The sequence below is a fragment of the Mastigoproctus giganteus genome, chromosome 13 (genome assembly GCF_048544385.1).
Source record: "Mastigoproctus giganteus isolate SK-2022 chromosome 13, ASM4854438v1, whole genome shotgun sequence".
Lineage (NCBI taxonomy): Eukaryota > Metazoa > Arthropoda > Arachnida > Uropygi > Thelyphonidae > Mastigoproctus > Mastigoproctus giganteus.
The window spans coordinates 2,224,543-2,240,762 of NC_143587.1; the positions used below are offsets into that span (position 1 = coordinate 2,224,543).

The 16,220-nt window shown below is 38.1% G+C and overlaps 1 protein-coding gene across 1 annotated transcript in view; it reads right to left on the reverse strand.

Moving 5' to 3' along the window:
* The window catches only part of LOC150075717 (solute carrier family 35 member F5), a 202,303-nt gene that overhangs the window by 172,309 nt on the left and 13,774 nt on the right, over positions 1-16,220 (reverse strand). Inside the window, exon 2 of the mRNA XM_090387847.1 lies at positions 12,681-12,719. Coding sequence (XP_090243973.1) covers positions 12,681-12,719 — 39 coding nt within the window. The remainder of the gene's footprint in view (positions 1-12,680; positions 12,720-16,220) is intronic.

Sequence of the window (16,220 nt, forward strand, 5' to 3'; positions counted from 1 at the left end):
TGTTTCTTTTATCAATGTTTTGTATTATATATGCACATACACGAACAGAAATGTGTGTGTATGTACAAGGTGCTATCAAAATGTTCCAGAACTCCATTTATGAAGCACCTTCTGCTTGACCTTGGTTGGTGGCTGTGCAAAAGTGTATGCGCAGTACACTTCATTGAAAATGTAACACACTTATTTTTCTCAAATCATTCAGTGTGGCCTGCGTAAGAAAATCAAACTATGAATATGGTCCCTGTATGGGAAACGGTTGAACAGCACTGTAATAAACCAGGTTTACAAAGTAATAAATGTGGTAATTTGTTATTCTGTAATAAATTAAAAATAATTTGGCCTGTAAATATGTGTAGGCCAAACTGGCAAAATAAATTGCTATTTGTTTGGGCTGATGGTTTATATTTTTATTGGGGACGATCATCAAAAGTAAATGAAGCCAACCTTACAAAGCCAAATATTTCTTTAAGAACAACATAAAAAATAAATTATGGCAGCCAGCAAACGTGGCAAAAATTTGGCAGCCTTTGAAAAACCACCCTTGCCATTTCACCTATTCATTTGCTCCAAAGATTTGTCCAGTTCTTCCTTAAATCTATTTCAGCTATCAACTTCTACAATCATAGATGGAAGTTTGTTCCAGCAATAAACCACTTGCTAAAGGCACATTTCTGCAAACCTTTCCTCAATTTGAATTTATGCCCTACTCAAGTGCATAACGAGAAATCTTTGGCAAAGGATGCAAAGAAAAACAGCAAAGAGTTCTTTACTTATGTAAACTCTAGAAGGAAGGGGATGAATTAGATTGGTCCACTTCACATCAATGGTTCAACTGTTGATGATCCTGCTCAGGTAGCTAACAAACTAAATGAATATTTTCCATCTACATTCACACATGACCAGTTATTCAGGGAGGGAATGCCAGACGTGTATTAAACTCTGGCAGTAAGCCAGATAATCCTGGAATAACTGAGATTAAAGGGGAGGAGAAATTGCTGAAGCTAAACATAAGAAAGGCACCTGGGGGTGGATGGAATCTATCCAGTTATATTAAAGGAGGCAGCAAAGGAAGTAAGCAACCCCTTAGCCATAATTACGAGAGCTTCCTTGGACTGGAGATGTGCAAATGTGACCTCAATCCACAAAGGAGGATCAAAGGGAGACACAGGTAAATACAGACCTGTTAGTTAACTTCTGTTCCAGGGAAATTAATGGAGGCACTGGTTAAAGAAGCATTGCAGGATCATCTAGACAAGACTTCAGTTATAGCTCGGACACAGCACAGGTTTGTTAAGGGGAAGTCTTGTCTGACCAATTTGATCGGATACTATGATGTAGACACAAAGGAACTGGATGCAAAGAATAATTTTGATATCATATATTTGGATCTTAGAAAGGCTTTTGATACTGTTGCACATGGAAGACTGCTGCACAAATTGGAAAAGTGTGGCATTTGAGGCAAATTGCTGCTATGGATAAAGGGATGGTCGAGTGGGAGAAAACAGAGAGTGGTAATCAATGGACACTGCTCTTCGTGGACTAATGTTATTAGTGGAGTCCCCCAGGGTTCATTGTTGGGTCCATTGTTGTTTTCTGTATTCATTAATGATATTGATGACGGTATATCAAGCTTAATGTCCAGGTTTCCACACGATACAAAGGTCAGAAGAGTTGTTAATGACACTAATGACAGTACGCTGCTGCAACAGGATCTAGAGGGGGTGAGATGTTGTTTGTTTGTTGTTTGGTTTTTAGGAGCATTAGCAACTAAGGCCATATTGCTCCGGGATATGCGGTGATCATTCCTTGACCTTTCCGCATACTCCGTATTTGGTGGTGACGGGCTCGAACCCCGGTCTAATCAAGAAGCCTGTGCTACGCACTGCTGCTCCTTCCCACCTGGCTACGGAGGCACGAGGTGGCAACTGAAGTTTAACATTGACAAATGTAAAGTACTGCATATGGGAAGCAGGAACCCCAGAGTAACTTATCAACTATGTGGTACTACACTGACAGTGGTAGAGAGTGAAAAGGAACAGTGGTCATCATTGTGCAGGCAAATATGAAGTTTATTGAGCAGTGCAGATGGTCTGCAAGAGTAGCTCATGGTGTCTTGTCAATGATATACAGGAATTTTGTTATCAGGGATAAGGAGGTGATTACTCCTTGTATAAGGCAATGGTTAGGACACCTTGAGTATTGTATACAATACTCAAGGTCTGGAGGCCTCATTTTAAGAAGGATGTAGAGCTATTGGAACGAGTACAGAAAAGGGCAACAAGATTAGTGAATGGAACACAGGGTTGCTCTTATGAAGAAAGGCTTAAATTTTGCAAATTACAGTGTCTGGAGACTAGGCACCTGCAAGGTGATCTGAGTGAGGTGTATGGTTTGAGTGGTTTGAGCATGCTCAATGCTGATGGGATTCTTCCTCTTGCTCAGAATAATCGCTTGAGAGGGCATAAATTCAAATTGAGGAAAGACAGTTGTAAGATAGATGTGCGGAAGTTTGTCATTAGCCAGCGGGTGGTTGATCGCTGGAACAAACTTCCATCTGTCGTTGTAGAAGTTGATAGTATAAATTGATTGAAGGCAGAACTTGACAAACATTTGGAATGAGTGGATGGGTGAAATAAGGGTTTTTTTTGGCTGATACTATATATAAGCTTGCTTTCTTGCATCATGTGTCCTTGCTAATGCTAATCTGAGCAAGTGGAAGAATCCCATCAGCATCCAGCTTGCTCAAACCATTCAAAACACATCAATCTGATCAGCCCTGCAGGTGCCTAGTCTTCTGATCCTGCAATATGCAAAACTTAGACTTTCTTGGTATGCACACCCCTTAGTTTCCCTCAACATTCTTGTTGTCCTTCTCTGTACTTGTTTCAGCAACTCTACATCATTCCTAAAATGACGTGTTCAGACATGTAGGCAGTACTCAAGGTATGGCCTGCCTGACCATTGTGTTATACAAAGGGATAACATCTACTTATTCCTGCTGGCATAGTTCTTGTATATCACTGATAACGCCCCACATTCTGTTTTGGCAGCCTGTCTGCACTGCTCTGAAAACTTCAGATCTGACGGCATAATTACACCCAGGTCTTTTTCATTCCCCACTACACATGAGCGTAGTACCACACAGTTAGTATTCCATCCATTTGTTTCAAAAGTATGTCCAGTTCTTCCCTGAATTTATTTAGGCTATTAACTTCCACAATGACAGATGGAAGTGTGTTCTGTCAATCAACCCACTGGCTAAAGATAAACTTCCACAGATCTATTCTCCAACTATATTTCCTCAATTTGATTTTGTGACCCCCTCAGGTTTGTAATCTGAGCAAGCAGAAGAATTCCATCAGAATTGAGCATGCTCAACCCAATCAAGGCCTTATACACCTCAAAGGTGTCTAGTCTCCAGACCCTACAATGTGCAGAACTTAAGCTTTTCTTGGTAAGAAGACTCCTTCATTCCACTCCCAAATCTCGTTGCCCTTTGCTGTACTTGCCCTAACAAATCCACATCCAACCTAAAATGAGGCCTCCAAGACCTGTATGGAGTACTCAAGGTGTTATCTTATACAAAGATAACACCTTGAGCTTCTGAGCATTATCTTATACAAAGGGATAATCACTTCCTTATCCCTGCTAGCAAAATTCCTGTATATCATTGACAAGACCCTGTTACCTCCTCTGCCAGTGTATCTGCATTGCCCAGAAAACTTCCGATCTGGCTGAACAGTTACCCCCAGGTATTTTTCATTCTCCACTACCCTGAGTGTAATATCACATAATTGGTACATATTTCTGAGAGTACTGCAACCTGTATGCAGTACATTGCATTTGTCAATGTAAAACTTCAGTTTGCCACTACTCAGCCTATCTGCCCAAATTTTCTGAATCCTGTTTCAGCACACTGCCATTACTGTCATTAACAACTCTGCCAACCAGTATCATCTGCAAACTTTAACATTAAGCCTGATATAACTTCTTTCATATCATTGATAAATATACAAAATAACAATGGATCCAACACTGAACCCTCTGGGACTTCGCTAATAACATTAGTTCACGAAGGGCAGTGTCCACTGATTACCTCTTTGTCTTCTCTCGCTCAACCATCCTTTTATCCATTGGAGCAACTTGCCTTTTTGGCTGATGCTGTATAAGCTCGGTTTTTTTGCATCATATGCCTCGATTAATGCTAATGAGTACAGTGTGATCACTGCCACCTAGAGGTTGCTTTTTCATCAGCACGTTGCTTCTCTAACGTGCTGATGTAGAAAACAGTAATCCAAGAAATCCACAAAAGTTTTGCTATTGTGTGATTGCAACAACCCAGTCAACGTCTGAAAAGTTTGAATCCCCCATTATGAGACATTCTGATTTGCTTCCCCACTATTTCTCTGTATAGCTGTTTGGTCTATTCATCACAGTCATTAGGCCTATATATAACACACTCCAACTCTCAAATTTCTTTTCCCGATTAATTCACACCAAACTGATTCAACTTTGCACTCATAATAATAATAATAATAATAAAATTCTTTATTCACAAAATTTTACAAGGATAAGATTCCCTTTACAGGCAGCCACAGGAATCTAGCAATCTAATTGGTGACATTATATTTACTTAGCATTAGCAGAGGCATATGATGCAAGAAAGCAAGCTTATGCAGCATCAGCCAAAAAAAAAAAAAAAAAAAAAACCCACTTCCATTTCACCCCCTCCGTTCATTCGAAATACCTGTCCAGCTGAGCCTTAAATTTATTTAGGCTATCAACTTCCACAACAAGGGATGGAAGTCTGTTCCACCAACCAACTACCCGCTGGCTAAAGGCAAATTTCCACACATCTACCTACATCTGTCTTTCCTCAATCTGAATTTATGCCCTCTCAGGTGATTATTCTGAGCAAGAGGAAGAATCCCATCGGCAATGAGCATGCTCAAACCATTCAAGGCTTTATACATCAGATCACCTCGCTGGTGACTAGTCTCCAGACACTGTAATTTGCAAAACTTAAGCCTTTCTTCGTAAGAGCAACCCTTTGTTCCATTCACTAATCTTGTTGCCCTTCTCTGTACTCATTCCAGCAGCTCTACATCCTTCTTGAAATGAGGCCTCCAGGCCTGTATACAGTACTTAAGGTGTGGCCTGACCATTGCCTTATACAAGGGAATAACACCTCCTTATCCCTGCTAGAAAAATTCCTGTATATCATAGACAAGACACCATGAGCTACTCTTGCAGCCCGTCTGCACTGCTCAGCAAACTTCATATCTGCCTACGCAATTACCCCCAGATCCTTTTCATTCTCCATCACTGTCTGTGTGGTACCACAGAGTTGATACGTTACTCTGGGGTTGCTGTTTCCCATATGTAGTACTTTACATTTGCCAATGTTAAACTTCATTTGCCATCTCTCAGCCCATCTGCTCAACCTTTCCAGATCCTGTCAGCGGCAGCATGGTGTCAGTAGTATCCTTAAAAACCCTGCCAACCTTTGTATCGTCTGCAAACTTGGACATTAAGCTTGATATACCATCATCAATATCATTTATAAATACAGAAAACAATAATGAACCCAACCCTGAACCCCGAGGGACTCCACTAATAACATTAGTCCACGATGAACAGTGTCCATTGATTATCACTCTCTGTCTTCTCCCCCTCAAAAATCCCCTTATCCATAGCAGCAATTTGCCTCCAATGCCACACTGCTCCAGTTTGTGCAGCAGTCTTCCATGTGCAACAGTATCAAAAGCCTTTCTAATTTCCAAATATATAATATCAAAGTTATTCCCTGCATCCAGTTCTTTTGTGACTGCATCATAGTATCCAATCAAACTGGCCAGGCAAGACTTTCCCTTAACAAAACCATGCTGTGTCCGAGCTATAACTGAAGTCTTGTATAGATGATCCTGCAGTGTTTCTTTAACCAGTGCCTCCATTAATTTTCCTGGAACAGAAGTTAAACCCACAAGTCTATAATTACTCATGTCAACCTTTGATCTCCTTTGTGAATTGGGGTCACATTTGCACATCTCCAGTCTATGGGTACCTTCCCTGAGTCCAAGCTCTCATAATTATGGCTAAGGGTTTGTTTACTTCCTTTGCTGCCTCCTTTAATATAACTGGATAGATCCCATCCACGCCAGGTGCCTTTTTTATGTTTGTCCTCAACAATTTCTCCTCCACTTTCCTCTCAGTTATTACAAAATCATCTAGCTCACTGCCAGAGGTTACTTCACCTCTGGCATTCCCCTTCCTGAATAACTCCTCATGTGTGAATGTAGATGCAAAATACTCATTTAGTTTGTTAGCCACCTGAGCAGGATCCTCAACTGTTGAACCATCAATATTCAGTGGACCAATCTGATTCATCCCTTTCCTTCTAGAGTTTACATATGTAAAGAACTCTTTTCTGTTTTTCTTTGCATCCCTTGCCAAGGATTTCTCATAATCTGCCTAATCTCCTTTGTGACTTGGTTACAGACCAGCTTATATCTATCATAGGCTTCCATGTCACCCATTAATTTATATATATTCCATGCATTTTTCTTCTCTGCCATATGTCTCATTAGTTCATCTGACATCCATTTAGGCCTAAACCTTGAACAATACTTACATAAAATCCATATAATACTTACATAACATCCTTATACTACTTACATAACATCCATATAATACATAGAAAATCCATAGAATACATTGAATTCATTGCTTTTAATGTTTAATAATAAACAGTTAATTGCATTTCAACTGGTTCTTCTGAGATATTGATGATATAGGGCTGTACTGAGGAGTAAGATCAAGGTATAACGTGATTGACCCAATCTGGACATATTTCACTTGGAGTCAGTATCAGTTCTAATGACCGAACATGTTTCTGTTTTTCTTTGCATCCCTTGCCAAGGATTTCTCATAATCTGCCTAATCTCCTTTGTGACTTGGTTACAGACCAGCTTATATCTATCATAGGCTCATATTCACGTGCCCTCAGCAGGAATGCTGAGGGCACGTGAATATGGGTTTTCTATTTTTTCCTCTGTAGGTTGAATCACTGAACTACAGATCAAAACCAATATAGGCGGAGCTCAATTTGCCGTTTGAAGTTTGAGAGTTTCTGCAGGTTTGAGCAGAGCACTAGCCTGTTTCTGAGAGCTCTACCTGGGATTTCCCATCTCCCAAATGCCCAGATGTTGATGACGTGATCTGCAGAGCACAGATTGAGTGCCACTGTGAGCTTCCGCGCATATGCCAAGTGACGGGCTGGGGTGTAGCTTAGATTTTTACACAGCTGTGATAGTAATGTCATATAGGCAAGGTGAGCCCAATTATTTGCCCACTTCAGGACCCAGAATTCAACGCTCCAAAGCATCTTCAGGCAGGACAGGTGAGTTGGGGACCACACTTCAATACTGTAATCGATGATTCAGCTGAAGTATTATAAGAGAAATTTCCTGATTGTTTCTTTATTATGCAATATGCAGATGTCGATTTTCATGCCCCAGAAGGCCCATAGCACTTTTGAATGCAGTAGCTGGATTTGATCCTTATAAGTTAGATTTTCATTCATTATCACCACTAAGAATTTAACTGAATAAGCAGCAATGAGGTGTCCCACAACTGAGGGATAAAGAGAGACTGCTGGATTGAGGTCTGCTTGTGCTTTCAGTGAGAAGAAAAATATGGATACAATGATCAAGGGAAATTCGGGATTATTTAGATAGAAAAGGAATTCAGAAGGATACTCAGCATGGTTTTGTAAATGGGAAATCATGTTTAACTAATCTGGTTAGTTATTTCAACAGGTCACTCAAGAGCTGGATTTAGGGAATAATTTTGACATTAATTATTTGGATTTCAGTAAAGCATTTGACTCAGTCCCACACAAGCAGTTACTTTATAAGCTGAATCACAGGAAAAATCCTTATATGGATAGCAGGAGTATACCACTTTGGGGTATACCAACTTCCGCCTTCTTGGTAATGTAGTGATTCCCTTGCTGGAAGGTGAGAAATCTCTTGGTGAGTTGGCTTCTGAGGAGCTTAGAGACATTACTTGTGAAACCATAGTAGTTCTCCAGGAGGCACATGAGGATTAATCTGTACTGGGTCAAAGGCAGCTTTCAGATCCAGAAAAACAACATGAAGACCAGAGCCTTGTTCCCAGACCTGTAGGGTTTTCAAATTTAAAGCCTATAGTCATGTTATTGGTGATCTTTGTGAGAGTGCACAGTGCATATGCTGAGGTTGCTGGGAGAGGATCTGATTGGCAATCACTTTGAAAATGTGCTTCTTCATAACCCATATCAAATGGATGTACTGCGTTAGATTTAATATGCTTCCTAACTAAGAGCATAAACTCTCCACCTCTCCTGTCCTGTCAGTCCTTCCTGTATATATTGTACTCCCATATTCAAATTTAGCATCATTTATATCTGAGTGACACAATGTCTCTGCTGGTTTTACAATGTCTCACTTGATGACTTAATCAGTACTTCAAATTCATCAAATTTATTTGCAATGCTCCTAACATTAGCATAGGCATATGATGCAAGAAAGCAAGCTTATGCAGCATCGGCAAAAAAAAAAATAAATAAATAAATAAAAACCTCCCATTTCATCCCTCCATTCATTCCAAATGCCAGTCCAGCTCAGCCTTAAATTTATTTAGGCTATTAGCTTCCACAACAAAAGATGGAAGCCTGTTCCACCAATCAACTACCCGTTGGCTAAAGGCAAATTTCCGCACATCTATTCTACAACTATCTTTCCTCAATTTGAAACTGTCCCCATCATCAGTGTACATGCAAGTATACCTGCACATGTTCTTACCCTTAGTTACCTTAATACAGCTGATGTATTTATTTGTTCCATGATGACCCACAGCAGGACCCTTCCGACACCTTGCTTCCACACTGCTGCACATACTAATAGCAGTGTAAGAGTCACTTTCACCTCTGCATGTGGCTCTAGTGAAACTATTAGTCTGAGTATGCCCCCAAGATAGAAGTTTTCCGACCCACCTATCACTGCCTCGATAGCATCAGCAAATATTATTGCATCCCTTCTATTCAAGTGTAGTTTGGGAACACCGAAAACATGTGGCTTAATGTATCCCACATGCCTATTCTCTGTGATATATGATGGCTAACCTGGTTTTGATTGATACTTAATTTACTTAAAGGCTGTAATTTGATTGATACTGCAGTTCTTTCATAGAGAATATATATCAAAATCTTTCAGTTATTAAGCATTGTCACAGTTTTACTCTAAATAGTAAAAACCAATGCATATTATAATGATATTATCTCTGTTGATATTATGGGTGGAATCATTCATAAGAAAATATATAAAAGAAAATTTTGTACAAGCTAGTTTATTGCACTTTTTAGCAATAAACCTAAAGTATAAGAATAACACTAAAATTGTACAATAGTGACATTTCAGGATTCTTACCAAATCCTATCTTCAAGACAAAAGTGGGCAAAGCAACAGATATACAACACAAGCCTGACACATTGTAGATATCAGTGTCATAAATGTGCTTTTACTTTCATAATTGTTTCAAATGAATAACCAAGTAATGTACTTTGCAAGATACATAAAATTTAACTTTGAAATACTTCCATTTACTTTTAATTCTGGAATTGAAAATTGAATTGAAGTGGTTTGCTATATAATACAATTTTATCCATTGGGATATTCATGAGCTGCTAAGTTGATATCATAATCTAGTGCTTTAACCTGTTGTTGTGTGTCATCTTTTTATAACAAATCAATATTGGAATTTGTAGATTTATTAACCTGTCTGATACTCTATGCTATTCATATCTCTATAAAATATTAAGAGTTCAATGCAAAAACTGACATATGACACAAGTCTGAAATTTTGGGCCTCCCTATAATTACAAAACAACCTCATGTGATCTTCAGCAACCACACCAAACCAACTGTTGGGCCCCTGACTGTTCATCCACCCCCACCATAATGGAAAACCAGTTGGCATGGTAGTTTTGCCACTGATTCCATTCTGTATATGTAATATGGTGCCTAATAATAAAAATTTAGACTGATGAATTTGTTTACTCAGTTTATTTTCAGTCTGACACCTATTCTTAAGTTACACTTTTATTATACCAATATAAGGTTATTATTATTATTATTTGGAAAACCTGGAATATACGGTCATCAGACAAACAAGCAAACTTTGAAATGACACGAGTTTCTGAATATCATTTGAGAAAACTAATATGTACTTAACTGGCAAGTAGTTTAATAACTTACAAGTGAGCTTTTATAAGAGACATGACTGGAATGAAAATTCACATAGCATCCACTAACCAAATGTGCAGGATTATGGTGAAGGTTAGTTTATAATAGGTTTGGTTGAAATTAGCTATAGCTGCAATTAGAAAGTGAATACAGCAAATCCTCGATTTAAATTAAGTTAAAATTTAAATTACGAGATATTTGGCAGTAATGGATATTACTGCCAAATATCTGTTAATTTAAATTTTTACTTCTTGAGACTATTTATACCCCAGACAATTGACATTTGAAACAGTTACTGTGTAATATATATTAAAAATACTGAAATAAAGTTAAACACTAAAATATAAGTTTTTATTTACCTTGACTTTATTGGTTGGTAGTAGATAGAAGATAATTTACTGTGACAATATAGTGGTACCAGGAAAAAGTGTATTCAGAGTCAGAGCTAAGAAGTCGAATGTATTCAGCTAGCTTCTTACCAGATGAACTCACTTCAGCACTAAATATGCCTACAGCAGTTGAGCCCTATTGTATAAACCACTTGAGCACTATTGTATAAACAAATATTGTATAAAGAACAGATGCATGTATACTTGCAGGTACACTAATGGTAGGAGCATCATAAATAAATTGCATCTTCAAGGTTATGCTGGTTTCTACTTTCATGTGCTTTCTATTGACGACTTCCATCAACTCTATACATCAGCAAAAACTTGTTTAATACTCCAGTGTGCTGGTACCAAGCCTGTTAGGCAAATCTTGAAAATAACAAAGTGGCATTAACTGTTGGTTGAAGATAAAAATCTGTTTTCTGTACCTTCCTAAATAAAGACCAATATGTAGTTTCTTTAGTTGGTACAGTTTTGAAATTATTTTTATATGGTTTCTCAAGAGTTATTTCATGCAAGAACCTGTTTAATGCAACACCACTGTCTGTTTTTTATTATGTGAATGCAGTGCAATATCAATGAAACTTGTTGAGAAGGCAAACCTTTTCCTCCTGCATGCATAAAGGCCATTACATTTACGCTGCCAAGCTTGGAACTGTGCGTTTTCATAATTAAATTTTATTTGCTTTTAAAACTGCCTGTAGTTATTTAATAAATGCAGATTTCATTTATTTGAAACAATACCAGTGCAACTTGTTGTGAAGGTAAAGTTTGTTCGGCTGTGGGCATAAAGAATAACAGAATACACAGCCTGTCATTATTTAAGCTTAGCCTTGCTCTTCACAATATCTAATACAATTTGTTTTCTCACGCAATATTCCTCACAGATGAAGGCAACACACTCGAGTCTAACTTCTCTAAGAGCTTTAATTTACAAATAACACTCAAAAGCACATTTCTCTTTTCACCAGTATTTCATAGGGGCCATGGTGATACACTGCAAGCAAGGTTATAAACAAAGGAACAGAGCACAGGCAAGCAGATAAAATTATGATAGCAAGCTTATACATAAGAAGACTGAGATGCTTGCTTACTTGTGACCCATTAGTTCCCAACTGCTCTATTTCATTAGCACACTAGGAATTTAACAGACTTGAAAGTCCATTAAACCAAGGTAGTAGTGGCAAATGATGCAAGAAAACAAGCTTATGTGGCATCAGAACGCACGCACGCACGCGCACACACACACACACACACACACACTTCGCCCATCCCCTTACACACCAAGAATTTGTCTAGTTCTTTGAATTTATTCAAACCATCCAATTTCACAATAACAGATGGAAGCCTATTTCAACAATCAACAACGCTGGATGGATAGTTGCAGGATATATGTATGGAAGTTTGCCTTTACAATCAGTTCACTCCACAGGTGCCTACTCCCCAGACTGCAATTTGCAAAACTGAAGCCTTTCTAGGTAAGAGCACCCATTTGTTATCTTCACCAATCTGTTTGCCCTTCTCTCCTGCAGATCTACATCCTTCCTAAATTGAGGCCTATAGAACTGTATACAATACTCTAGATGCGGCCTAACAATGGCCTTGTACAAAGGGATAATCATCTCGTTATCCATACTAGCAAAGTTTCTGTATATAACTGACCAAAACGTCATAAGCTGTCCTCGCAGCACATCTGAACTATTCAGAGAATATCATATCTGACTGCACAATTACTCCCAGGTCTTTTTCATTTTCTACTACACTGAGTGTAGTTCCACACGGTTGATAAGTTACTCTGAGATTACTGCTAGTGTAAAATCAAAGAATTACTTTAATGGCCATAATCTTGTGTAAAAAATTATATCAGAATTTTCATGTCATTCCGAAGTTCACTACTCATTTGACTGGCAAATGTATGATCCAGAAGCATCCCAACATCATTAATAAACCTTGCACCAGCACAACAAAAGCAAAATTTAAGAATATGTAAAAAAAAGATTTTATTCACCTGATATTTCAGGAGCTGCTTTGCTCCCTTCTTCTGTGGCTGTAATAGATTGAAACGGTATTTTTAATAAAATATTATATAACAAAATAAGTAATAATAAGATTTTTTTAAGCACACGTGTGCACACAAACAGAAATAAATAACTGTTGGAATTTAATAGAGTAAATGGAGTGGAGGTATTTCAATATAATTTAACAGAAAAGAAGAAATTTCATTTCAAATATTAATACGAGTAATTCTTACTTTGATATATTTGTAAAATAATAAGAGACGTTAACCTCAATATAGAACGTAGAACACTTCCGTATGATACTCTCCAGAAATTAAAACGAAAAACTTACATTAGAGTAACAAATAGTTTAAAAATTAATTAAAAATCAATTTAATGCAATTAAAAATAAGAAAATTAATTAAAAGAATTTAACGAAAAAAGCAAAACGATTTTCCTTCCTCTTTTGTCTTCATGCATGCACATAAAAGCCCATGAATCAGAAATGAGATAGGGTTGACGAACATTAACAGAATTTTCAAGTAATTTAATTGCTACTGTTTCTGTTGTTTCTGCAATTAATAGTCGCGTATAATTACGTTGGACACTAAATATTTTGGCCTCGTTAAATAAAAAAGTATGTTTTTTGTTAACAGCATGAAAGGCTAATTCTGACACTGCTGAACGAGAAGCCCGAACGGATGCTGCATGTTGATTAACACGAATACTCAAAGGAAAACACGTCGAACCCTGATAAGACAAGTCGCAATCACCACAAGAAATGTTGTATACCGGGTCATTAATTTGTGTTGCGAACGAGGAAAGGATTGAGCGATTGTTCTGTATAGTGTGTAATTTCCATATTGGTCACAATTTTAAATTCGGTATCTTTAAAGAATCTGTTAAGCTGTTTGTGCCACTGTTCAACATATGGGACAGAAAAAAAGTATTTTTTGATACTATTGTTGCTTGGTGTAGTATTTTGTATCCTATCCTTAGCTTGTACCCTAATTCGGATTATTGTAGCAATGGGATAACCCTTGTTTAAGAATCTGCTGGTTAATATTTGTATTTCAGCCCAAAGCAGATTCCGTCGTTGAACATTTGTACGTGAACGGGTGATAGCTATTATAATGTAGAAGCATACCAGCGTTTGTAGGTTTTTGATAGACGTTAAATTGGATTTTATTCAAGTCCCGAGTAAGCGTGAAATTTAGAAAATTTAATGACTTTGTATCCATATCCTCCTTTTCCAATGTAAATTTCAGCCTAAAATGAATATTATTAAACGAATATAAAATGTCTTGGATAGTACTACTTTCAGTAATAACTAGAACATCGTCTAAATATCTCCCATAGTATGTGATACGGGGTTGAAAAGACTTCAAATGTATATGTGCTCAATCATTAAGAGGTAGATCTCTGATATTAGGCTCCTCAGGCTCAATCCCATTGGCACACCAAAAATTTGTTTGTACACTTTGCCTTGAAAAGTGATATAGTTGGCCTCAATTAACAGTTTAATTAAGTGAAAAATTTCCTTAATAGGAATCTTTGTATAATTAATCGGTATCGAGTTATTATTTAACATATCCCAAATAATATCTAATGTGTATTCAAGTTTACATTCGTATATAATGAGGTAACATCTAGAGAGAATAAATTGTCATTATCACCAAGTCTACAATTCTTAAGGTTATTAAATAATGTATTGAAGTTCTTAATCCCAAATTGTATCAAGTGTCCTAAAGGGCTTTATAATGCCCTTTAGACAGAGAGCCTTGTCGATCAATTCAGCCTGGAAAGATTGTGCAAGGCTCAAGGGGTAGAATTTTTTTTCAGCCTGGACTGTACTTGTTAACAGGAGAGATTGCTTCTACAGGGATGGGATACACTTAAATAGAAAGGGTGCAAGAATATTTGCTGATGCTATCGAGGCAGTGTTAGGTGGGTCGGAAAACTGCTAGCTTGGGGATATTTGCTGATGCTATCGAGGCAGTGTTAGGTGGGTCGGAAAACTGCTAGCTTGGGGGGGAGACAAAGACCAATAGATTGACAGTAGCCACTGGCAGAGGTGAAAGAGATTCCTGCACTGCTCCTATTAGAATGAGCAGAAGCCATTGCGGTACAAGTAAACACATGGGTTGTGTTAGGGGTAGCTAAGAATAGAAACAGGTGCAGGTATACTTGCATGTACACCAATGCTAGAGTTTAGTAAATAAATTTGATGAATTTGAAGTTAGGTTGCTCAAAACATCAAAGGCAGATATTGTTGGGATATTAGAGACGTGGTGTCACACAGATATAAGGGATGCAGAACTGGAATTTGGGGAGTACAACGTCTCCAGAAAGGATAGACAGGATAGGAAGGGGGGAGGGGGTTATGCTATTAGTTAAGAAACACATAAAAACCAAGGAAGTGAAGCCAGTCGACATTGCTGGACAGTGTAGTGTTGAGTCAGTTTGGTGTGACATAAGCATTGGGAGATCAAAATTGAGAGTAGGAGTGTGCTATAGGCCTAATGACTCTGATGAGTATAATAAGAAACTGTACAGGGAAATAGAGTGGGCCAGTAAATCAGAGAGTCTTATAATGGGAGATTTTAATTTCCCAAATATTGACGGGAATTTGGGGGCTGGTCACTCACACACTAGCAGGGATTTTGTGGATTTATTGGATGATTCTTTTCTACATCAGCATGTTCGGGAGGCAACTAGAGGGAGTAATACTCTTGATTTGATTATCAGCAGTGATTCTTCATGCATTAAGAATCTGCAGATAAATGAACCACTAAGTGACAGTGATCACAGTGTGCTGAAGTGGGATTTACTCAAAGAGGTAACTACCATTAGGGGTAAAGGGAAGGGTTATTGCTTCCGTAAAGGCGACTACGATGGACTGGACAGTATTTAAATTCTATACAGTGGGACCAAATGATGATGTTACTAATAGCAAATTCAAAATGGGAAGCATTCAAAGAACTTATCTTGAAAGCTACTAGGCTTTACATACCAACTAAGAAATATTGTTCAAGGTTTAGGCCAAAATGGATGTCAGATGAACTAATGAGGCATATGGCAGAGAAGAAAAATGCATGGGATATTTACAAATTAACACATGACACAGAAGCCTATGATAGATACAAGTTGATATGCAACCAAGTTACAAAGGACGTTAGGCAGGCGAAGGCAGATTACGAGAAATCCTTGCCAAGGGATGCAAAGAAAAACAGCAAAGAGTTCTTTACTTATGTAAACTCTAGAAGGAAGGGGATGAATCAGATTGGTCCACTTGATATTGATGGGTCAACTGTTGATGATCCTGCTCCGGTAGCTAACAAACCTTAGGTCCTTGAGGTTGTCACAGACATTCTCTCAGATATGCCAGACAAGCTGTTCTTGCTACCTGGGAGTCTAAAACGCTGATGTAACTGATATTCGGGTGACACTCAAGTCAAAGTGGACCCAATTTCGGGGAAGTCCGGACGGTCTATGACAGCCAAATCCTCTACTTGCACCTTCACGATGGTGGGACTGTTAGTAATCCTGGG